The 23,080-nt window shown below is 43.2% G+C and overlaps 2 protein-coding genes across 2 annotated transcripts in view; one reads left to right on the forward strand and one right to left on the reverse strand.

Annotated features, from left to right (window-relative positions):
- The window catches only part of LOC308281723 (zeta-sarcoglycan-like), a gene marked incomplete at both ends in the record, with an annotated part of 572,868 nt that overhangs the window by 533,408 nt on the left and 16,380 nt on the right, over positions 1–23,080 (forward strand). The window lies entirely within an intron of this gene.
- On the reverse strand, positions 9,844–11,898 carry LOC308281517 (disintegrin and metalloproteinase domain-containing protein 17-like; the record flags this gene model as incomplete). The annotated part of the gene is made up of 1 exon (XM_080721735.1): positions 9,844–11,898. The coding sequence occupies one exon, from the start codon at positions 11,896–11,898 to the stop codon at positions 9,844–9,846; it is 2,055 nt and encodes a 684-aa protein (XP_080577861.1).

A 23,080-nucleotide genomic window follows, 5' to 3' on the forward strand; every position in this document is an offset into this window, starting at 1 on the left:
AATCGAATTGCACTGCAGGCACATTTAAGTTATACATTACACATTATTCTTATACTAAGCACAGAAATTATATTTTTTAAGCTTACAAATCTAAACACAAATCTGATTACATGTTTGTCATATGTCAAACCAGAATGAATGTATTGTAGGAAATAGCAAAGCAAAGAATGACAATTGCTATTTTTCATTTAACGTGCACAATGACATGTCTTTATTGCACACTCTTCAATCATACTCACAACACACAACAAGTACACAGCCCCACTTCCTTGTTTACCCCCAAAAACCCCGAAAGTCACTGCAGTATAGCAATTCAGTAGTTACTGATCAATTAAAGTTTGTTTACGGCTATCGGGATACTTGTGCCGATGGTTCTGCACAATTTGCAGCAAGTATTGGAGTTGGGACTCATCTTTAGTAATGAGACCACAATATTCTTGTATTAGGTCAACCCCACGCTCTGCATGATCATTGACAACATTCATTGCCTTCACTACAGCCAGATCTTCTTGGTAGTCTACCCTGGGCTCCCACTCATCGGGATCAACGTCAAGGAAGTCATCTGGGAGATCCATCATTTTGAAAAGCACTTCAATGTTCTTCCTTGCAATTGTTCCAAGGTCAACAGTAATTCTCAGTTCATGATCTTCATTTCCATCTTTCATGGCTCTCACCATCAGCCTCTTCGTTTGCGCGCTCACTTGACTGTCAAACAATGCAAGTCCGACAATCTCTGGAGCAAAATACCATAAGTGATTGGAACACTTTTGAGAAGCAGCTTTAGACACCTTAGCATTTATTGATGAATATTCCAGCAACGATTTTAACAGCTGCCAAGTAATTTAGTGGAGCGCTGACAGCAACAGGTGCCATCATCCATGCCTTCACATAATTGCAAACTGCAAAAATGCACAAATCCATGCATGCTTTTTCTTCCCTGAAGGTCAGTTTGAATTGGCCATGAAACATCCAGATCTTCATACAATAAATAACCTTTGCCATCCAACGGGCATGATGGGTAGCTCCTGGAGCTCTGAACCGGATACCTCGAGCAGCGAGGTATCCGGTTCATCAATAAATGCTGAGGTGTCTAAAGCTGCTTCTCAAAAGTTTTCCAATCACTTATGGTGAACAGGGGCATATGAAGAGAATTACTGTTGACCTTGGAACAATTGCAAGGAAGAACATTGAAGATTTTTTCCAAGGTGCTTTGAGTGGGAGCCCAGGGAGGACTACCAAGAAGCTCTGGCTGTAGTGAAGGCGATGAATGTTGTTAATGATCATGCAGAGTGTGGGGTTGACCTAATACAAGAATATTGTGGTCTCATTACTAAAGATGAGTCCCAACTCCAATACTTGCTGCAAATTGTGCAGGACTATCGGCACAAGTATCCCGATAGCCGTAAACAAACTTTAATTGATCAGTAACTACTGAATTGCTATACTGCAGTGACTTTCGGGGGTTTTGGGGGTAAACAAGGAAGTGGGGCTGTGTACTTGTTGTGTGTTGTGAGTATGATTGAAGAGTGTGCAATAAAGACATGTCATTGTGCACGTTAAATGAAAAATAGCAAATTGTCATTCTTTGCTTTGCTATTACCTACAATACATTAATTCTGGTTTGACATATGACAAACATGTAATCAGATTTGTGTTTAGATTTGTAAGCTTAAAAAATATCATTTCTGTGCTTAGTATAAGAATAATGTGTAATGTATAACTTAAATGTGCCTGCAGTGCAATTCGATTTTGACCAATAAAATGTACAATCTTTGACTTGATTGAGCTACCTCTAAATATGCTTGAAATTCAACCAAATTTAACCAAAGCAGTTTTTTGTACATTGGAACATAATTGGGGGGTGAGACTCAAGAAAATCAGAAAAAGGTCATTTAAGATCCACCCTAATATATATATATCATATGAATCATATGAATGTATTGATACTTTAAGTAAGTGAAACGATTTGAGTATTTTTTTCACCACCACTGCGCTTCACATGAGAAATGCAGACGCTGGTGTGTCAGGTGGGGCGGTTGACAATGTCAAAGCTATCTGTAACAGACGGCGTGCCAGCTTGGACACTATAGATGCATCTTTATTGCCGTTCGGACCGCATTGCAGTCACAGGCGATTTAAAACGTAAAGGGGCATGAAGCCCTGATGGGCCAATGTTGTCATTTGTTTTCCTGTTACAGGTTAGAGAAAAACTGCAGAGGGGTGAAAACATGGCAGGCTGCAACAAGCGACACAGCTGCATGTTGTATCAGAATTAAGAACGGGTGCGTTAATGTGCCCACAGCCATGTGTGTGCCAGTGTGCATATAGACAGTATAGACAACAGTAATGCTTTCACATTGGCACACGTACAGTAAATCTTAAACGTAATCGATTACTAGGTAATAGCTGCAGCTATGATTTGCACACATCATGGTTTACTATAGGATAGTGGTTCTCAACCTGTGGGTTGTGTCCCCCAGGGGGGGTCCCCAGATGATTAACTTAATGTGCTACATTGTTTTCTCACTCTACAGTAAACAAACCAACATAAAGTATAAGCGTATAGAGGGTTTATGCAAGTTTCTAAAGTGACAATTTAAGGACTTTATAATACCTAGTCTAAAATGACAAATTAAACATTGGTCAAATTGTCAAATATTAGAGGCGTTGTGAACATGTGATCGGCTATTTTCACAATAGAACCGTGTTATACAAAATGTAATGCCTCAACGCTTAGTGCTCGTCAGGGTGGGGGATCACCAGTTCATATATGATTATTTTGGGTGTCGCTGCCTGAAAAGGTTGAGAGCCCTGTATTATAGTGCATGCAGTTATATTTTGGACACACCAACTTATTTGTGTATCCCAACCCAGCACGGTCAGGACCTGGACCAATCAGTGACGTCTCGATTGGGGCCAGATCAAGTCAAACCATGACTAGTCAGATCTGGCCTAGAATATCACCTGATTTCAACCAACATAAATCCCGCCCACGAAAACGGACATCCTGGATTAATCAGAGAGGGTCCGAGACAGGCCAGATAAATATCATAACTCAGATATGTCCCAGAATATAAACTTACATGCTCATATTTTAACTAACATTAAAAACAATAACAATAATCCATAAGTCCATATGACATCCTGGTAATGACGTCAAGATCATCCCCATATGGGCTGTGATCTGGCCTAGTTCTGAACGTCACCGGAGTCACCGGAGGACGTTATCATAACGTCATCATGACGTCATTTGGCTTGCAGGGAAAGGTCAAATTAGACTTCATGATATTGTGGGATAATTAAACATTTATCTCAAGAACAGATACACAATCAGTGTAAAGATCACTTATACTATTATGCCTATCTCATTTGGCTGACCAGTTGAAACACTTTTAAACCATTTTTTTCAGCCAAATTTCTGTTTGTAGATATCATACTCTGGCTTTCTAGTTTATCCACTCGAAGAACTAATCAAAACTAAACTGAAATAGCAAAAAAAAAAAGGCAAAACAAAAATGTTCAACTATAATAACCTTGGTATGTGCAGCGTGAGTCCGTTTCAGGGAGTCAAAGTTCATTTAACGGTTTGGTCCCGGGTTCCTCTGGGTATTATGTAAAAGTGTCCTTAATGCTGCCTTGCATGACTGCCTCCGCTATAGTGAGTGAGTGTAAAGCAATCTGCATTGGGAAGCGCTTTGGACGAAGACACTATAGAAATGCAGAGCACTGCAGACACTTTGGTCCCAAATTAGTGACTGACTGCTAGATTGTCTCACTATAGTGACTGGATTGCTGCTGTGAATCAGTACAGCCCCTAGAGGGTGCTCTTATTTTAAATCCAAGGGTTTCCAATCTGTCATTCAGCCTTTCCATCCTCTTCAGTTGCATCCCTCTCTCTCTCTCTCTCTCTCTCTCTCGCTTCTAAAAGGGCATTTTGGTGAAAATAATATTGTAAATAGCAGACCTCCAAGCTCACGATGTGTTGCGCTGCGATGCGTTGTGAGCTTGGAGGTCGGCTATTTTCGGTACTTGATGCCACACTAAACTAAGCATAAAAAAGGCAATACTGGAGAGCTGATGTGCTGTATGGATTGATATTCTATAGAGGTGAATTGATATGCTTTTCTACACGGAGAGGGCAAATCTTTCAACATAAGATGCTGCTTTCAAGTTCAGGAGAGAGAAGGCAATTCTCTTGAATGCTGCCTTCAGGCATGGCATGGACAAGAGGGCATTCTTTCACCATAGTAAAAACTGCATTCATTTCATGATCTCTATGTGTACACATGCCTGCTCTCTCCTCTCCTCTAGGATCCTCTTCCCCTCCTCTTCCCTCCCTCAGTACCTCCTTGTTACCTTGTCTCCCGTCTCCTCTCCCCTCTAACCCTTTGCATTACTCCTCGCCTCTCTTTAGATCTCTTCTCACACTTTTAACTCTTCCCTTCTCCTCCCCACTCTTGCTTATGTTACTCTCTCTCTCTCTCTCTCTCTCTCTCTCTCTCTCTCTCTCTCTCTCTCTCTCTCTCTCTCTCTCTCGTAGCTCACAGCCTTTCTAATTAACTCTGCCCTGTCTCGGTCAATACATCACCGCGGCTGTCATGCTGCAAGGAGGAGAAACTGTCTTTTTCCCCCCGCTCCTTTCCCCCTCCTTTCTGTTTGTCTCCTTTCTCCTTTGTTCTCTCGTTCTTTGTTTCAACTTCCTCTCTTCTCGGCTTGTGTTGACGCGTTATCGTTCCATTTTACCCTCCCTTTGTTTCTCACTGACTTTATGTTTCTCCGCTTCGATATCTCGAGCCTCTCCCTGTCAACCAGACGCCTCCTTACTCACTATCATTAAACTATCAGCAAACACTTTCACTCCCATATTGTCGCTGTCGGGCAGAAACTTTGTATGTCAAAAAATAAAGAAAAGAAAAACTTTTCAGGAAAGGTTCCAATGTAGATATCGTTTCTGTTGGGCCTATCTCCATGTTCTATAAAAGAAAGAGAAAAGAAGAAAACTGTATAAAATAGTTTTTTGTGACCAATGCATTATCATTGCTGTTGCTGTTGGGCAGAAACCTCTTATCTCTATATTCAAACTGTTTTGTATTTTTTGAACCGTGCAAACCGCTCCTATAAGTGGCTGTGCGTGTGTCCGCAGCCTTTTTCCTCAGCGTTTTGCCATAGTAAAATGTGTTTGCGTAGCATCATGTTTGTCTAGTGATGTCATATGTCGTATGTCTGTAGCCTTTTTCCTCAGCGTTTTGCCATAGCAAAATGAGTGTGTGTAGCATAGGCTGTACATCCTAGACTTAAATCCTAGTCTGAAGATGTTATGCAAGCACGACCACCGCTCACTTCACATTGGGTGTGATTTTTTCATAAATGAATGCCCTGCTTGATCATACACAACATGATCAAAAGTATCAGCTCGGAAAGTGGTACGAAGCAACACGTTTTGAGCTTGTAGATCTGCTACTTTTGCTGTTTTTTGGATTTGAATCCTGGAAAGGAAACAGGTTTGGACCTTGGTTTCCACCTGAAAGAGACAATATCCAATGCATGTATTTTATTTAGTCACAAGCTAATAATGTTGTATTGGTTTAAATATTTCAACATGATGTCCCTACTCTGGGCATGTCATAGTGGGAAATGTAGAGGAAAAAAGTGGTGCAACAAAGTGAGGAGTGACAATAACGGTGGTGCATTGTCCAGAGTCCATTATGTAAGGGATCAATAGTCATCAAGCGATCATCAACAGTGTGGGTTTTACGCCTTAAGCCTCAGGTCAAAAGCCAGCTCTCCACACACTAAATAGTGTTCAAATGTTGGGTGGACATTTTCCCAGCGTATTGACCTTGGTCTGTAGAAGATGCTCCATTATCGTGAGCCAATTCGCCTTGAAACAGCTGTTATGTGTCTCTGTGTCCCTTTGGATTGGTTCTAAACCTGTCAGGACAAAGACCCAAGAGCAGTGGCGAATGGAAACCTGACCAGGGGATTCATATAACAGCAGCCCCCATTATGTCAGTTAAATGGTGCATTTATATATTCTTTATCCAAGGCGCTTTACAACGATTGAATTGCATTGTCCCACTCACACACACATTCAGTGTTCGAGTTATACTCCCAGAGCTATGGGGGCCCTACATGGGGGGGGGGGGGGGTCATGCACGCGCGCGCACGTCTCGAAAAATTGGCGGTTTTTCGCGGTTTTGATCGCGTTTTTATCGCATTTTATTCGGGTTTCCGCAGGTTTTTTTTTGCTAAACAATCGGGAACGGCACACTACACTTTCCCTTTGCCCCTTTCCACATGCACCAGCCAGCAAGATAGTCAGACAGCAAGGTAGGAGAGATTACAAAACAGCAGCATTACAAGTCTATCCGTGACACGCAAGGCAGCTGGCTAACGCAACTCAGCCCTTATCGCCACTAAAGCAGCAACGTGGCTCCATATCGCACAACACAAGTTACAACTGACAGTGCAAGAATGTTTATTTACCTGTTCGCTGTTGCCGCAGTCCCGTTTGACGCTTTTTCTTTTTCTTTTTCTCATATCCAGAAAGATAAACGTGCATTGTCAAAGCGAAAGTAAACACACACTAGCCTCTGAAAGGGGGGCGGGGCGGAAACTCCCAAAGAGTTCTTCTGGAGTCAAGAAATGTTGTCTGCTTTTTCTTTTTGGCCAATGGGACAACGGCAAAGAGCCGTGAGAGCCAATCAGGGACACGAGTAAGTCTGGCTATGCGAGGTTTATCAGAGATGTCTCATTCAGGCTAAGATGGCAGTAGCCTCTGCCTAAAACCGCCACTGATGAGAGCCAGAGAGCGCAGGGGAGGGAAAAAAAAAAAAAAAAAAAACACTTGGGAAAAAAAGAGACCCCATATGGGTTTTTGACTATGGGGTCCCAGACTTTATCTATGGGGGCTAAGCCCCCATTGGCCCCCACATAACTCGAACCCTGCACACATTCATACACCGATGGCAGAGGAAACCATGCAAGGCACCAACCTGCTCATCGGGAGCAATTAGGGGTTCAGCGTATTACCGTATTTTCCGGACTATAAGGCGCACTTAAAAGCCTTTAATTTTCTCAAAAAACTACAGTGCGCCTTATAGTCCAGTGCGCCTTATATATGGATCATTCATTGACATTGACATTCCCTTTAGCACAGCTCCATCTGTTTGATGCATAACACAATGGTAGCTTCTATTATGTGCGCCTTATAGTCAGGTGCGCCTTATATATGAAAACAGTTTGAAAATAGACCATTCATTGACAGTGCGCCTTATAGTCAGGTGCGCCTTATAGTCCAGAAAATACTGTACTCAAGGACACTTCAACACTAACTCTAGGGGGAGCCTGGGATCGAACTGTTCCCAAGCGGCCGTTCTACCTCCTGAGCCACTCCCTGAAGAATGAAAGAAGGATAGAAATGCAAACTAAAGTGTGCATCATGATCGTTGATGGGACCAGTGCATTACATGCCGTTTTGCACTCAGTTACACTGAATATATAAGACGAGACACACGTTGTAGAAGATGCTGTGGCAAGGTGCAATAACACAGTAATAATGTAAAGTAATACAATTTAATGTACAGATGAGACAGCCGACTTCTTCACACCGGAACGTACCTGTAAATAAAGTTTTTAAAACTAAACGTAACAACAAGAAAATGAAAACATCGACAAAGATTTAAGGGAGAGACTTAGATTTTGCCTACCCTATTTGAAAAGTAACTAAAGTTTAAGAACAAAACGAAAAAATAACAGATTGAAACATTGGCTTAACAAAACCAAGTCCATAGACAAGGGTACAAGGAATAGACATACTGTAAAAGAAACACGACAGGCAATAAAAATCATTAAGGAAATGTAAAATAAATAGTACATAACTTAACCCACAGGCAACACAGGCAACACACACAGGCATTTTAGCCAGTGCACCCTTATAGTCTTGCCATCTGGGTCAATATGGTTAACAGGTATCTTTATCATGTTATCAAACAAATATCTTACAAATGGGTATATCTCATCTTTTATCTTTTAATCCAATATGTCCAGATGCAGGATTTACACATTTGAACATCTGGCCACAAAAAAAATATATGTATGTTTTATGTATAGGCCTATGGCACTTCTCGCAGGGATCTCCCGAAGTGCTTTACATCAAGGGTCTTCAACAGGGGGTCTGGGACCCCTAGGGGGTCCTCCAGATCTTTGTGTGATAGAAACCTCTCCTTTATATTAACCACTTGCCAAAAATTGCAGATCGGCTATTTTAGGGGTTTGGCGTAGAGGGGGAAAAGGGTAGACTATGTACAGAGTTAAAGGTCAAGTTTATTAAGTATTGACGGTTCAAGTGGTTCAATATCTGAAAACACAAATTGACATGAATTTAAAATACACTGATGATTGTGATGTCAAAACGATGAAACTACAGTACATGGAATCAATGAAAGGGTTGGGATCCCTGCTTCATCTCTTTCAACTAAGGGGTCCTTGGCCTGAAAACGTTGAAGACCCCTGCTTTACATAATACACACACACACACACACACACACACACACACACACACACACACACACACGTGCGCACGCACACAATTGCACACGTATGCAGTGCACAAATACACACAGCATCTAGAACACAGAGCCTATCAATTCAGCAGATAACTTCTTACCAGCTCTATAACCCTCCTCTCAGTACTGTCAAGATAGCTTTTTCACTTCAGCAGTATAAACCTCCTCCTCTGGCCACAGCACACAACAACAACAGCCCAGGTCCTTTCCCAGGCGTTATCACTCATGTTACCTCTCATCAATTGCTACCAAGTACAGTACAGCATAACAAAACACATACAGGACCTGCTGCTTTCGGGAGACCGGTTTGTGGTCATTTGTCATGGAAGGCAACCAGCCACTTAATCTCTCCGAGGTTCATCAGGTTGCAGTCACAGCTATATGTCTTGTGTAACTAAGTAAGAGGGTGCAGCCAGGTGTCTCTCCTGCAAAATAAACGCACAGCCACCCTCGCTTCTAAGCAGTGGTGTTACAAGACTACTGAAGTACGATCTGTACTTTATACAGATCCTTCTTGAAAAATTAGAATATTGTGTAAAAAAACATTGCAGATGCCCTAGCACCCCAAACCATAACTGACTTCAAAAACATCCCACTGGACTTCAAGCAACTCTGACTTCAGAAGGTTGACATTTCTATTATAAATCCTTCTTATGAGTGGTCTCGTGTAATATTGTAGTATATTGAAATATGGACTTTTGATGTTCATGAGCTGTATGCCATAAAGAATTTAACAACAAAAGGTTTGGAATAATTCACTGAATGTCCAATGCATCTATCTAGATTATATGAAAGTTTCAAGAAGTACTTTTTACACAATATTCAAATTTTTCGAGAAGGATCTGTATGTTTTATTACTTTTGCCAGCAAAGCGCGCAAGTACTGCGTTCGGCTGCGTGTGTAGGTATATAGCCGTGGATGGCCTACTTGTGCACAGGGAGCAAGTTGGCACCTCGACAGAGTGCAGTTCTAGTTCATATCTTATGTTTGACCGTTACATATCTACATGTAACCTCTAATAAAGCCAGATACATTCCAAAACAATTAACATACAGAAGTGTAATATGTAAACCTTTATACAAAAGAAGTTGAATCCATTCTCGTCAGTCTCTTTATTGTCATAAGCACTACTGTCTCTTGAGGCGCTACCAGTCCTGTGCACAGTGGCTTCGGCTCTGGATCTCAAACCCAATAAGCGGTTGTGATGCGCGCGGGGGGGGGGGGGGGGGGGGGGCGCCGACACTGAGCTGATGGTCATTTGTTGACTGCCTGGAGGTCAGATGTTGGGATATAAAGTCTCTGCGTTGTCTTCATGCTGCCGGTCAAGGCGTTTGTCCACACAGTGAACCAGGATGCTGAGGGGAACCCAGAAGACCAGGGACAACACCACCACCGAGCCCACTATGTTATCGGCCATGAACTTCCTGAATGCGTTTATGTCCAGCTTGACGATGAAATCCCACAGCCTCTCGATTATGTCCAGCACTTGCTTCACGCACGTTCCGTCGCCGTCACAGAAGCCCACGGTGCAGTACTTGCCCTTGCGCAGGAATTTGCCACCGTTGGGTTGAATCAGGGGAGTGCACGTGCCATCTTTGCCCCTGCAGCACAGTTTGCAAGAGTCCTCGATCGTGTTGCACGCGCAGGACGTGAGGTTCTGTGTGGCCTCACAATAGGGGATGCATTCTCCACCGCGACACCGTCCGTTGTCAACACAGACAACGTCGTCGGCGGCATTGTCAGGAGGCGGACACGTGCTGCTGGTGCCTGTGCATTTGGACATGTTCTTACACGTATTGATGGGTTCCTGGCACCCTTTCCCTGCCTTCTCAAACATGCAGCTCTCACAGCAGACACTGTTCCTGTCACTGCACTGTTTGTCAGGTTTTAGCCTGCAGTCGGTCGTGCAGCATTCGTCCTCGTTCTGCCCCGGGTCACATTCCTCACCCTTCTCAACCCGCCAATTCCCACAGACCTCGCTGTTCCTTTCCTGGAAGCACGGTGGATCCTTGATTAGAACGCTTTGCAGAACGTTCCCTATAGACCTCCTACTGCAAGGAGAGAACTGCTTGTTGTTGCTGTGGTCTCCACTCACTGCGTATTGGTACATGACAAAACGTCCGCCGCGGTCGTCATCAGGGGAACACTCGGTGCCGTCTGGATCGTGGTCCGCCCCAAAGTTGTGGCCCAGTTCATGGGTGATCACCAAGTCAACTTCCTTTGACAAGAGGGCATTCCGACTTCTGGTGGTGGTCAAGCCAGTGTTAAACAGCGATTTGGTGCAGACTCCGCTAACTTGCTCATTTTGCTCCGCCACATAGGCCAACCCCAGGACTCCATCCTCAAAGTCCTGATGGGTGAGCAGATGCGCCAGGCACACGTCGGAGACGCCAACGTCTTTGCTGAATTGCGGGAGAAGCTCCATGGAGTTCCAGAACTCCTTCTCCATGTTATAGTGGACCCAGCCTGTTTCAGCGTCCGGGGGAGGCCTGCTGGGATCCTCGTGGATGATGATGTGTCTAATCTGGACTCCATATCCTTTGCGTTCGCCGCTCCAGGTGGTACTCCTGAATATGTCATCCACCCGTTCAATCATCTCGATCATGTAGTAGAGAGTGAGGCTCTTTTTCCTGTGACCCATTTGTTGAAAGAATCTGTAGTCTGCCACCAGCAGAAGGGGACAGGTGTTCCTCTGACCGTGGGTTTGTGGTTTCTGTCCGTGTGTCGGTGTCTCGTTCTCCCCCGCGCCTCCATCCCCGTCCGGGTCATGAGCATCATCTGCGCGGATATCGGCGTACATGCTGGAAGGCGTGGCGCGTCTCACGTTCTTGATGTCCTCGGAGCGATAGACCAGCAAGCGGCCGTCCGGGCTGGACTCTGTGAACCTCCACAGAGGTTCTACGTTGTACTCGGCTTCCTCCGTCTGGATGCGGGCTGAGAACTCCTCGCCGGCTATGTGTGCCTTCACGCGTGAACGTTCCTCTCCCACGACGTGTCCGACAAAGTAGTTCTGTAGGCGGCCATGGTAGCTCTCCTCTCTCCCGTCTTTGTCGACAAAAACGGCCTTAAAGTTGTCCGTGAACAGGTCCACCATGTTAGCGGTCAGGTACAGTTTGAAATGTCGCCGCAGGGCTGTGAACGTGACCAGCTGTTCCGTTCCGCTCTTCCCAACAGGGTGTAGCTCAATTCCAGATGCGGGCAGAACCTCATAATCGGAGAGTATGGCGTTAAGAGCCTGGGTCTCTTTCAGATTCTCCCCCGTAATGCTGGACCTAATAGCACATTGGACCCAACAAGGAGCCAGAAAGGCAAAAAGCCAAAAATACCTCATCACAGACATGACAATCATGGACAAAAAACTCAGTCAGAAAACAGAGTTGCCGTGGATGGTATAATTATCGGTTGAGGAGACACTGGGAAATGTCCAGGAAAAGAACCAAAACACAGACCTTCAATGGTTCACAGGATGACAGTGCTTATAGCTACAGTATAGCTATAGCTGGTAACCACCGCCAGCAGTCTGTTTACCAAAAACTGGCTGCCAAAGTACCATGCATTGATATCTAGAGGAGCTATAGCCCAGCAGGGGAAATTAAATGGTTACGACATTGTTAGGCAATGGCTTTACGCCCATAAATGCAGGTCTCCCGTGCCTGCACAAATCAACATTGTTAAGCAACTGCTACGTCCCAGTGCTAAGGGGGCCTGGATTATGCCCACATATGGAGTTTGATCAACGAGAAAGAGACACAGACAAAGACACAGGAATGTGTAGAGGGAGAGCCTATTTCACCCATGTAAGTGATGTGCATGGCTGAGTCTGTCAGGGCCCAGACAATGAATTAGTAAAGTAAGTAATATAAGTGTGCAACACTCTCTCTCAAGTATAAAAATCAAACCTCGGTTCGAAGTGAAGCGGTGAACTCTTATTCTATGTGTTCTAGAGTCGTGATCTATACATCTATACAGTTATGGACTCTGTGATCTATTCATTCTTTATTATATATTCTGAATTCTACATTCTTTATATATTCTGAATTAATATATAAAGAATGGAGGGCCAAATTATCATGTGAAGCTTGACCAATCCTCAAAGTATCCATTCATCAGACCGGGAGGGACACTACACACATATTCTGGACGTACAGGACAGATAAAACCTGTTCATTCTGAACTGAAATGGCCATATATGGACATGGGACTTTTTGAAAAAGCCTATTCATTCTGGACTGATATTCAGGAACGTACGGGACAGAAAAAACCTATTCATTCTGGACTGGAGTGACCATATATGGACATGAGGTGACATACATTGTGTTTGCCAGACCCATGAAATGGGTAGGCCTACATAAGCAAATGTCGGTCTGTCCCTTTTCTATATAAAGGGTATATATGATGATGACATGATGATGACATGCCTACAAAAGGCATGATGTCATAAATGATGATGACAGACAGGGGGTCTGGCACAACCAGGTTGACCTGGTCTAGTTTTGTAAAACCCTGTTCATTCTGGACTGAGATCACCATATATGCATGGGCGTGGGACACACAAAGCCACTCATAGGAAGCGGTTTTCACCGCTTCAAAAATAGGGCCTTCATTTTTTAACATCTCTGCTCTGACATCACGCTCTGACATCACTGTGCTGTCAGGGGAACCACACTAACAGAATCCCCTTTATGCCCATAGATGGCTATTCCCTGATGTCATCAATATTATTCATAGGGAATGCCACATCGGCCACATACCACACTAATAGAATCCAGATAGGGCCAAGACAGATGGCCAGGACAGCCCATATCTGTGTGGCTGGTTCTACAGACAGGGATCTCCATGTATGGGCATAAAAGGGATTGTATGTATGATGTCAGATGGCATAGATGTCATAGGACTTTCATATAACGAATAACTGAGTAAGCATGTTTGTGCTCTCACAGCATATCTCCATATACAGTACATGGATCTCCATATATATATATATATATATATGGAGATGGATACCTGGGGTCGCCATATATAGGTAACTGGTCCGATATACATCACTGGCCAGATGGCAAAGACACGGCGCGTCGCCCTGAGGCGTCTTACTAGTATAGTTCCTTCTTCATAGTCCATTTGTCAGCATCACAATAGCAGGATGCTTTCAACACCAGCCTGCATGAAGAAAGAGACCTTGGTGGAGGTTGAAATGCCAGACTGCCAGCCTCTGAGGAGTTTGTTGCAGGCGTTCCAAGCTTGTCCCTTTCTGGCAAGAAAGTCCTTTCTGCTGTCAGCCACATATGAACCAAGATATTAATCTGTGCTCCACTCTTAAGATGTCATGTCAATACTGTCAATACTGTCTATACTGACGGACGGACGGACGGGCAGACGGATGGACAGACAGACAGTAAGGCAGCCAGCCAGCCAAACAAACAGAGAAGAGGTCGAGCAAACACAGAGATTGACAGACAGATGGTCTAACATCAGATGTATCCATCTGTGTGCGTGCATGTGCGTGAAAGCGTCCTGCTGCTGTCCATTCACAAACACTGTCATATCAGTGACTACTGCACCCCAGGCTATAAAATAGCAAAGTATATACTGTATATATATTTAATGGTAGTAAACTATTTTATGGTTGCGGTACTAACTGACGTAATGTCTGAAAAGCCCTGCACTTCACAGCCACTTTGTTTTTACGAGTTTGTTCGTTTTGGTCCAGGTAACATCGGGACTCAGCGGGGGAGGGAAGAGGAAGCAAGCCAGGCTTGTTACCAGAAAGCAGGGGTGGACAATAAGGTACTCAACCCCCAGTAACAGGGGCGTCACAAGGGGGGGGGGGGGAAGGGGGACTGAGTTACTAGGGCCCAAGAGGGGCCTTAATTATTTTATTCTTTAGCTAATGAAAAATAGCAGCTATACAAGCTGACAGCGCGGCACCAAGTGTCGCACTGCGAGCTTGTAGATCTGCTATTTTTGAAAAAGTCGTGAAAATGTGTGCAAATCTTTGAATATATATGTATTTTTGAAGCGAACATTTGTAACTCAAATTTTGCTTCTGGGGGGTCCCTGGAAATAAATATTTTGTGATGGGGGGGGGGGGGTCCGTGGCCAAATATCATTTTGGGGGTCCTTCACATGAATAAGTTTGAGCACCATTGACATAGAAATAGGTTTTTCAAAAAACCTTAGTAGGATTTGAAATATTCAAAGACATTCTCACGATTAAAAATAAAATAAAAATAGCAGATCTACAAGCTCGCAGCGTGGCACTTTTCAATAGTTAAAGTACCCAGGGCCGAGAATTTGGTGCGACACCCCTGGCCAGGCTTGTTACCAGAAACTCCAGGCAAAATATAAATACTCCTGGTAAAATATAAATCATAACGACAACGACGAGTTAACGAACTGGAGTACTTCCTTTAAAAAAAAAAAAAAAAAAAAAAAAAAATAGTATTCAAAATATTTTACAGATGTTTTCACACAATATCAATTCAATACTCATATGATAACTTAGGCTCTGTTCCATTTCATGTAGCACAGTGGTTATCAAACCTTTTATTCCTATAGGACCCTCATAACACTGAGAGTGTACAAATGGAACCAAATGGACCCTTACGAGTCCATTTGGTTCCATCCTCGCACCTGCAATGGTGCGAGGCGTTGTGTGCTTGTGGATTGGCTATTTTCACTATTTGCAAAAGGGGAAATCTCGCTTTTGCGAACGCCCATCATTTCGACCGGAGGGTTAGCGATTCACTCCACAAAGGTTAAGGTTAGTGTGAGGGTTAGAGTCGGGTGTAGAAAAGATGACATGTAGTAACAGCGACACGCTCCCTTTGCAAAATACAAAATGAACGGTTTTGGACATACAAGGTTTCCACCCGACAACAACGATATATACTTGGCAAAAAAAAAATAATAATACTCTGAGTCCATCCGGACTGCTATCTTAACTAAGCAAAAAAACATCATTTTAAATCGAATTAAATTAAATCGACGCAGAAAACGAACAGCTTATCCAAATGGCTTTTTCCCTTACAAGCTGCATGCCTCCTGCGACCGCTGACACCGTCAGATGAACCGAGGAGGAGAGAAAGAGGGGATGAGGGGAGGATGAGAGGAGGGGTGGGGGTTAGAAAATAGATGTTTCTGTCGATTCTGCAAGGGGGGAAAATAAAAGGCACGCGGGACGGCGGAGGCTTAAAGCCAAATCAATGTTGTCAGCATCTGGCACTTAAGGAGGAGGGCCATTAAAGTTTAAAAAGTTTGGAAAGCAATGCTGGAATTAAGGCCAAATGGGTTAGAGGGAGAGGAGCGAGGCCTTCCATTAGAATCACGGCCAACGAGAGCTGACAGATCCTCTCAGGATTCCTAGCTCTCTCTCTCTCCTTTCCTTCTCTCTGTTCTCTCTCTCTCTCTCTCTCTCTCTCTCTCTCTCTCTCTCTCTCTCTCTCTCTCTCTCTCTCTCTTTCACATTCATCAACTCCTTTCTCATTGATTCATTGTTCCTCTTTCTTTCTCATCTGGGTCTTTCATGTTCTCTCTTTCTTTCTTTCTCTCCCTCATTTGTTTGTTCATTCTGAACCCCTCGCGACCTCTCAGCTCCCCTGTGCTCTCTCTCCTTCTCTCTCTCTCTCTCTCTCTCTCTCTCTCTCTCTCTCTCTCTCTCTCTCTCTCTCTATGCATTCATGACTGCTTGATGAAAGGAAAAAGTGTCACGCCCCACTTGCTCTTGTCTTCTGGGCTTTCAGCTTGATAGACATCTTGTGTCAAGATGGAACATGAGACCTCCATTTGTATAAAGTGTGTCTGTCTGTCTGTCTGCTGTCACAGACACTTGAACAACAGCGTGATGAGTAGGGATAGAGCTCGAAAGGGTAGCCGATAACCTGCTTATCAACATGCGGCCAATTCTTTGCCATCTGGCCAGTGATGTCTATCGGACCAGTTACCCATATATGGAGACCCCTGTGGCCTCCATATATGGGCATTCTTATATGAAGTCCTGGTAGATATGGGCTTAATATTGATGACAACAGACATGGGCATAAAAGGGATTCTGTTAGTGTGCAATCACAGTGAAGCCAGAGTGTGATGTCAGAGCGGCAAACCCATTCTGTTAAGAGTGGTTCCCCTGACATCACAGTGATGTCAGAGGATGATGTCAGAGCGACAAACCCATAGACCTGTGATGTCACAGTGATGTGTCAGGGGAACCACAGTGTCAGGCGTGACCAGGGGCGCAGGAGGCATTTTAAAAGTGAAGGGGACACATCTGGGAGGTATGTGCGCGCACATAGCGCGCGCGAAAAATTTTGGGGTATCCCCCCCACTTTTGGTGATATCCCCCCCACTTTTGCCCCGAGGAGGGGGGGACATATCCCCTCCACTTGAGCTGAATTACACAGTTGTTTTACGCAGATTTCAAGGCATTTTTAAAATGAAATACACATGAATTCATTAAGTCTATATTAGATCTTTTTATTGAACCACAGTAACAAGAGGAAACGTAACTTAAAATGTGTTGACAAACGAAATTGCATTTCCATTATGCATCTGTTCAAAGGTACTTCCATTGTTGCTTGATTTAAAGAACGACGTTATCGTTTTTTGGTTTTTTGACCGTTTCATTTTGACTGAGAATGATGTGAGACTAGCCTACACACACCAGCAGCAGGTCCAGCACCTGCAATGACCTGCCTGCTTGTCACTATCGCGTTGCATTAATTAAACTCATTCAGAACAGCTGAGCTGAGCTGACTGCACTGTGACTGCACTGGTGGGACTGTGCCTCTAGAGGGCAGTAATACGCCTTGAAATGAGAACTACTCAGTGTGTACAGTATAATCGATCATATTTGCGGCTTTTTCTTGGACCTGAACACTGGAGGGGATATCCCCCCCACCCAAAAAAAGTGGAGGTGTTAATCCCCCCCGTCCCCCCCTACCCCCTGCGCGCATGGGCGTGACCTACAGAGATACTCGGACAAGATGTGCCGGTTTTCATATAACTGCGACCTACAGTCACAATAATACATATTTTTTCTTTCTCTATAATTATGGCTCCTTCAGCATACATTCATTGTGCAACAATATGAACCATCCAGCCTTCTAGCTCAAGCTCTGTGATTTGAAAACATTTCTTCTTCTAAATCATGAATAGGCCTGTAGTTATGTTTCATCTGATGGCTGCCAGTCAGACCAACTGTTTTCATCCACAATAGACTTTATGCTCTATAATGCATAGTTTACTCGCAGATAAGTGCAGTGCTTCTAGATAGAGATGGACCGATTGCAAAATTATTGGCCGATACCGATCCGCCGGTTTTATGAAGGTCTGACCCGCCAAAACCGATTTTCCCGATACCGATTTCTTTAGCTAAGAACTAGAAAAGTCACAGACAATATCCAGTCTAATATGACCGTCTGGACTAGGCAGGAGGAAAGCAGGTGACACATGCTTTTTTTCTCCTTTTTGGAGACGACATTGACACGGGATTATGGAATATATCCTTACATTGCAAAGGTAACCAGCACCATCTGTATTCTGTATGCTGCCACCAAGTATACTGGCTGCTACTTGCTAATGTTTACTTTAGTCACAGGACCAGAGCATCATGCTGTGCAGTGCCATAGACACAATTGGCATGAAACCGATATTTATGTCAGTGACCTGCCGGTCACCGATTCGGCCGGTTTTATATGATACCTGCCGATTTTTGATATTGGCCGATACCGATGTCCATCCCTACTTCCAGACATTGTGGAGGAGTCGTATGAGAAATGTGACCTGCTGTGGCATGCAGATGTCTAGAAATGCATAACAGTAGGATACCTGATTTTCAACTTTTCCTTTTCTATGATGTATGAAGAAAGCTTTTACAGTCTGCCACCGAGGGCCCAGCCATCCAGATGTGAACAGAGTGAACATGTGTTTGGGCGTGCGTGCGTGCGTGCGCAAATGCCTCCTTTCCATGCCATACCTGAAGGCAGCATTCAAGAGAATTGCCTTGTCCAAACTCTCCTGAACTTCAATGCAGAATCGTATGCTAACAATTGCCCTCACTGTGTAGAAATCCATATATGCTATATGCAACATCTTTTATATGCTTAAGTGTACTGTGGTATCAGTATACCGAAGCTTGGAGGTCTGCTATTTTCACCAAAAGGCCCTTTTAGAAATGTCAGCCCCTCTCTAACATTCTCTGATGTAATTTAAGGTGCTAGAGTGAAAACTAACTACATTTTAGGGGTTCCATGGATGAAAGAAGTATATATGGTTGGCCTGAGCGCAAAGGGTTTGAGAGGAAAGACCATTGGGTGACCTAAATCAGACAGGTTCAAACTGCCGATTATATTTTGGGACATTTTGTGAGAAACGTTGACATTTTATGCCTGAGGGTGGCACAGAAGGAAAGGTCATGGAATTCTCAAATGTAATCGTCAAGTTTCATGGCAATCTGCTTTTTTATTTTCAGAGATATCCTGTGTGGAATTGGACGTTTTGGCCTAAGGGGGGTACTATAGGAAAGGCCAAGGGGTCACCACAATCACTATGGTTCATTCTCCAGTAGGGACGTGCTGGCCATTGGGAATAGCGGGACAACTCCCGAACGGCCGGTTCATTCTCGGCCGGTCCAGGCCGGGCCTTTAGGAAAAAAAATTAAACTGTTTGCACAAAAGTAAAAATTAAACTGTTTTGCACAAAAGTAGTGAAAACAGCCGATCTACAAGCACACAACGCCTCGCGGTGCGAGGCGTTGTGTGCTTGCAGATCTGCTGTTTTAGTTTAAATCATTTTTTAAATGATAAATACAAAACAAACGGTTTTGGACATACAAGGTTTCCACCCAACAACAACGAAATATAGGCCTAATTCATGTAAATGGCCCACTGGCTTGTCACTTGTCATGATCTGAAATGGCAAATCTTTGAGTAGGAGCAGCGCTATAGAGAGAGATCTCTCTATAGCGTGCAATGAGGGCCTCTACAACTCTTTTTCCTAGGCTGAATCAGGGGCCCAGCACGTCCCTGTTCTCCAGAGAGCATGATGCCAACATCATGAGCGATCAATGTTGCCAGCCTTAGAGCCTCGCTAGGGGCAAAATATGTTTTGCTGGTGACCAGGGGTGTAGCACCAAGCTCACAGCTTGCGAGCTTGTAGAGCTTGTACAAGCAGCGAGCTTGTAGATCTGCCATCTCAAAATATTTAGTTCCAGGGACCCCCCAGAAGCAAAATTTGAGTTACAAAACGCAGCACTTGGTGCCGCGTTGTGAACTTGTATCTGCTATTTTTCAATAGCTAAAGTATAAAATAATTAGGGCTCAACATATAGATGGATAAAGTGGTTACAATGATTGTCATGTATTAACTATTTTAGCTGTGGACCCCCGAATCCCCCAAGGACCCCCATGGGGGTCACTGCACTGGACTCTTTACATCGGGGCTAGATTTGTACTACTGTAACTCCAAATATTTCTTCAACATGTGATTCCATGACCAACAGTTTTGCTGTATTCAGTAATGTAATTTCCACTGTGGCAGCTGGAAGCGGAGCAGGAGCACACATACTTAAAGGAGCTATAGTCAACTTTTTCTTGAAAAACGGATGCTAAAATAAAAATAATGTTTCGAAAATATTTTATAAAAAAAAAATAAGCTTCACATGTGTTTCTATTCAAAAATTACCACAAAAAGCGTAAAATAATGATAAAATAATCATTTTGGCCATTGTCAGACCGACACTTTGTTTACATTCTAGTCTATAGACTAGGATGTAAACAAAGTGTCGGCCCTACAATGAAAAAGTTGACTATAGCTCCTTTAACTGTATGAACATGATGGTTAGTGAAAACAACACATACTTAACTGTATGAACATGATGGTTAGTGAAAACAACACATACTTAACTGTATGAACATGATGGTTTGTGAAAACAACACACATACTTAACTGTATGAACATGATGGTTTGTGAAAACAACACACATACTTAACTGTATGAACATGATGGTTAGTGAAAACAACACATACTTAACTGTATGAACATGATGGTTTGTGAAAACAACACACATACTTAACTGTATGAACATGATGGTTAGTGAAAACAACACACATACTTAACTGTATGAACATGATGGTTAGTGAAAACAACACATACTTAACTGTATGAACATGATGGTTAGTGAAAACAACACATACTTAACTGTATGAACATGATGGTTAGTGAAAACAACACATACTTAACAGTATGAACATGATGGTTAGTGAAAACAACACACATACTTAACAGTATGAACATGATGGTTAGTGAAAACAACACATACTTAACTGTATGAACATGATGGTTAGTGAAAACAACACATACTTAACAGTATGAACATGATGGTTAGTGAAAACAACACATACTTAACTGTATGAACATGATGGTTAGTGAAAACAACACATACTTAACTGTATGAACATGATGGTTAGTGAAAACAACACATACTTAACTGTATGAACATGATGGTTAATGAAAACAACACATACTTCACTGTATGAACATGATGGTTAGTGAAAACAACACATACTTAACAGCATGAACATGATGGTTAGTGAAAACAACACATACTTCACTGTATGAACATGATGGTTAGTGAAAACAACACATACTTAACTGTATGAACATGATGGTTAGTGAAAACAACACATACTTAACTGTATGAACATGATGGTTAGTGAAAACAACACATACTTAACTGTATGAACATGATGGTTAGTGAAAACAACACATACTTAACTGTATGAACATGATGGTTAGTGAAAACAACACACATACTTCACTGTATGAACATGATGGTTAGTGAAAGCAACACACATACTTAACTGTATGAACATGATGGTTAGTGAAAACAACACATAATTAACAGTATGAACATGATGGTTAGTGAAAACAACACACATACTTAACTGTATGAAAATGATGGTTAGTGAAAACAACACACATACTTAACTGTATGAACATGATGGTTAGTGAAAGCAACACACATACTTAACTGTATGAACATGATGGTTAGTGAAAACAACAACAGCAGAAAGCTCTCCAGTGACTAGCGTTCCCTCTTCCGCCTGCAGCTGCTGTCAGTAGCAGGTTGAAGAAGGTACTTAATAAACGCCAGTTGTTCCTGTGGAACCAACAGTCAGGGGTGTCACACCAACTTCTGGGCCCTGGGTACAAGGATTCACTGCGGGCCCCCCATGAATGTTCTTCATAGGGGGAGGGGGTTTAACCCATTTAGACTGGGAATGCATTATTATGCGTTGTTTTGTGTGCGGCACCGAGTGCCGCGCTGCGAGCTTTTACATCTGTCTATTTCAAATCCTTCCAAGGTTTTTTGAAAAACCTCAGTGGTGCTCAAACTTTTTCATGTGAAGGACCCCCATCTCAAAATATTTCGTTCCAGGGACCCCGCAGAAGCAACATTTGAGTTACAAATGTTCGCTTAAAAAATGCACATATTCAAAGATTTGCACACATTTTCACAACTTTTCGAAAATAGCAGATCTGCTATAATTGAGGCCCATCCACCTTGGGCCCTAGTAAGTCAGTCACCCCCCCCCCCCCCCCCCCCCCAGTTCCTGTGGAACCAACAGTAACATAACTGTGATTATTTCCAAGGCTGTTCCCACGTGGGAACGTGTGTAACTTTTAAAACCTGCATGTTTTGCAGCAATACCCTTCAAAAAAAAATGTTGGATTCCCATTCTCCCGATTTATCCATTGTACGATTCCCATTTCCCCTTATGCTGTATTGTAGCCCCATTTCACTACCGACCCCGATTGGTTGGTCTTAACTCTTTTACTGCCACATAATTGAACAAAAAGCTCAATCCACTGCCAGCTAAATTGAGAATTGTCGCTCATCTTTGAAGGCCTACTGGAGAAATCTGGTTTTGACTATAAAGACAACAATTATATGGCAACGAAGAATAGAATGTCTACTTTGCAACAGAAAAAGATTTCGAGTTTTTATCTTGTTCTGTTCATTAGCTAGAAGCTGCAGAATGTGGCCTAAAAACAGCTCTTTGAGAACATAAAGCTGAGAAAAATGCATTTTTGTGAAGAATACATTTTCAGGCAGAAATCTCTCTTTAGCCTTTTATTGTTGGCTTCAGTAACATCACACCTATGATCAGTGGTTGTTTACAAACAAATTCAAAAAAATAAAAACAAGAAAAAGTGTCTTTTTACACACTTTTAGTGTGTAAGAGAAGTAAGAGCAGTAGTAAGAGCAGTGCAGAACATTGACACAGTGACATGAGCTTCAGCCTGAATCCTGCTTCAGCTTTCAGGGTTCTCTTTATCTCACTGTGACACTACTGTGACACTACATGTCTACAGTACAGAGTGTATATGTGTGTGTGCGTGCGTGCGTGCGTGCGTGTGTGTCATTCAGCCTGCACAGGGCCTGGGGCTCCATTCTGTTTCACTCCAGCCAGGCTCCTCCGGAAGGGCTCCACCGGGTCTGCTGAACTCGTACACGA

The sequence above is a fragment of the Nannobrachium achirus genome, assembly GCF_963921795.1.
Source record: "Nannobrachium achirus genome assembly, chromosome: 3".
Lineage (NCBI taxonomy): Eukaryota > Metazoa > Chordata > Actinopteri > Myctophiformes > Myctophidae > Nannobrachium > Nannobrachium achirus.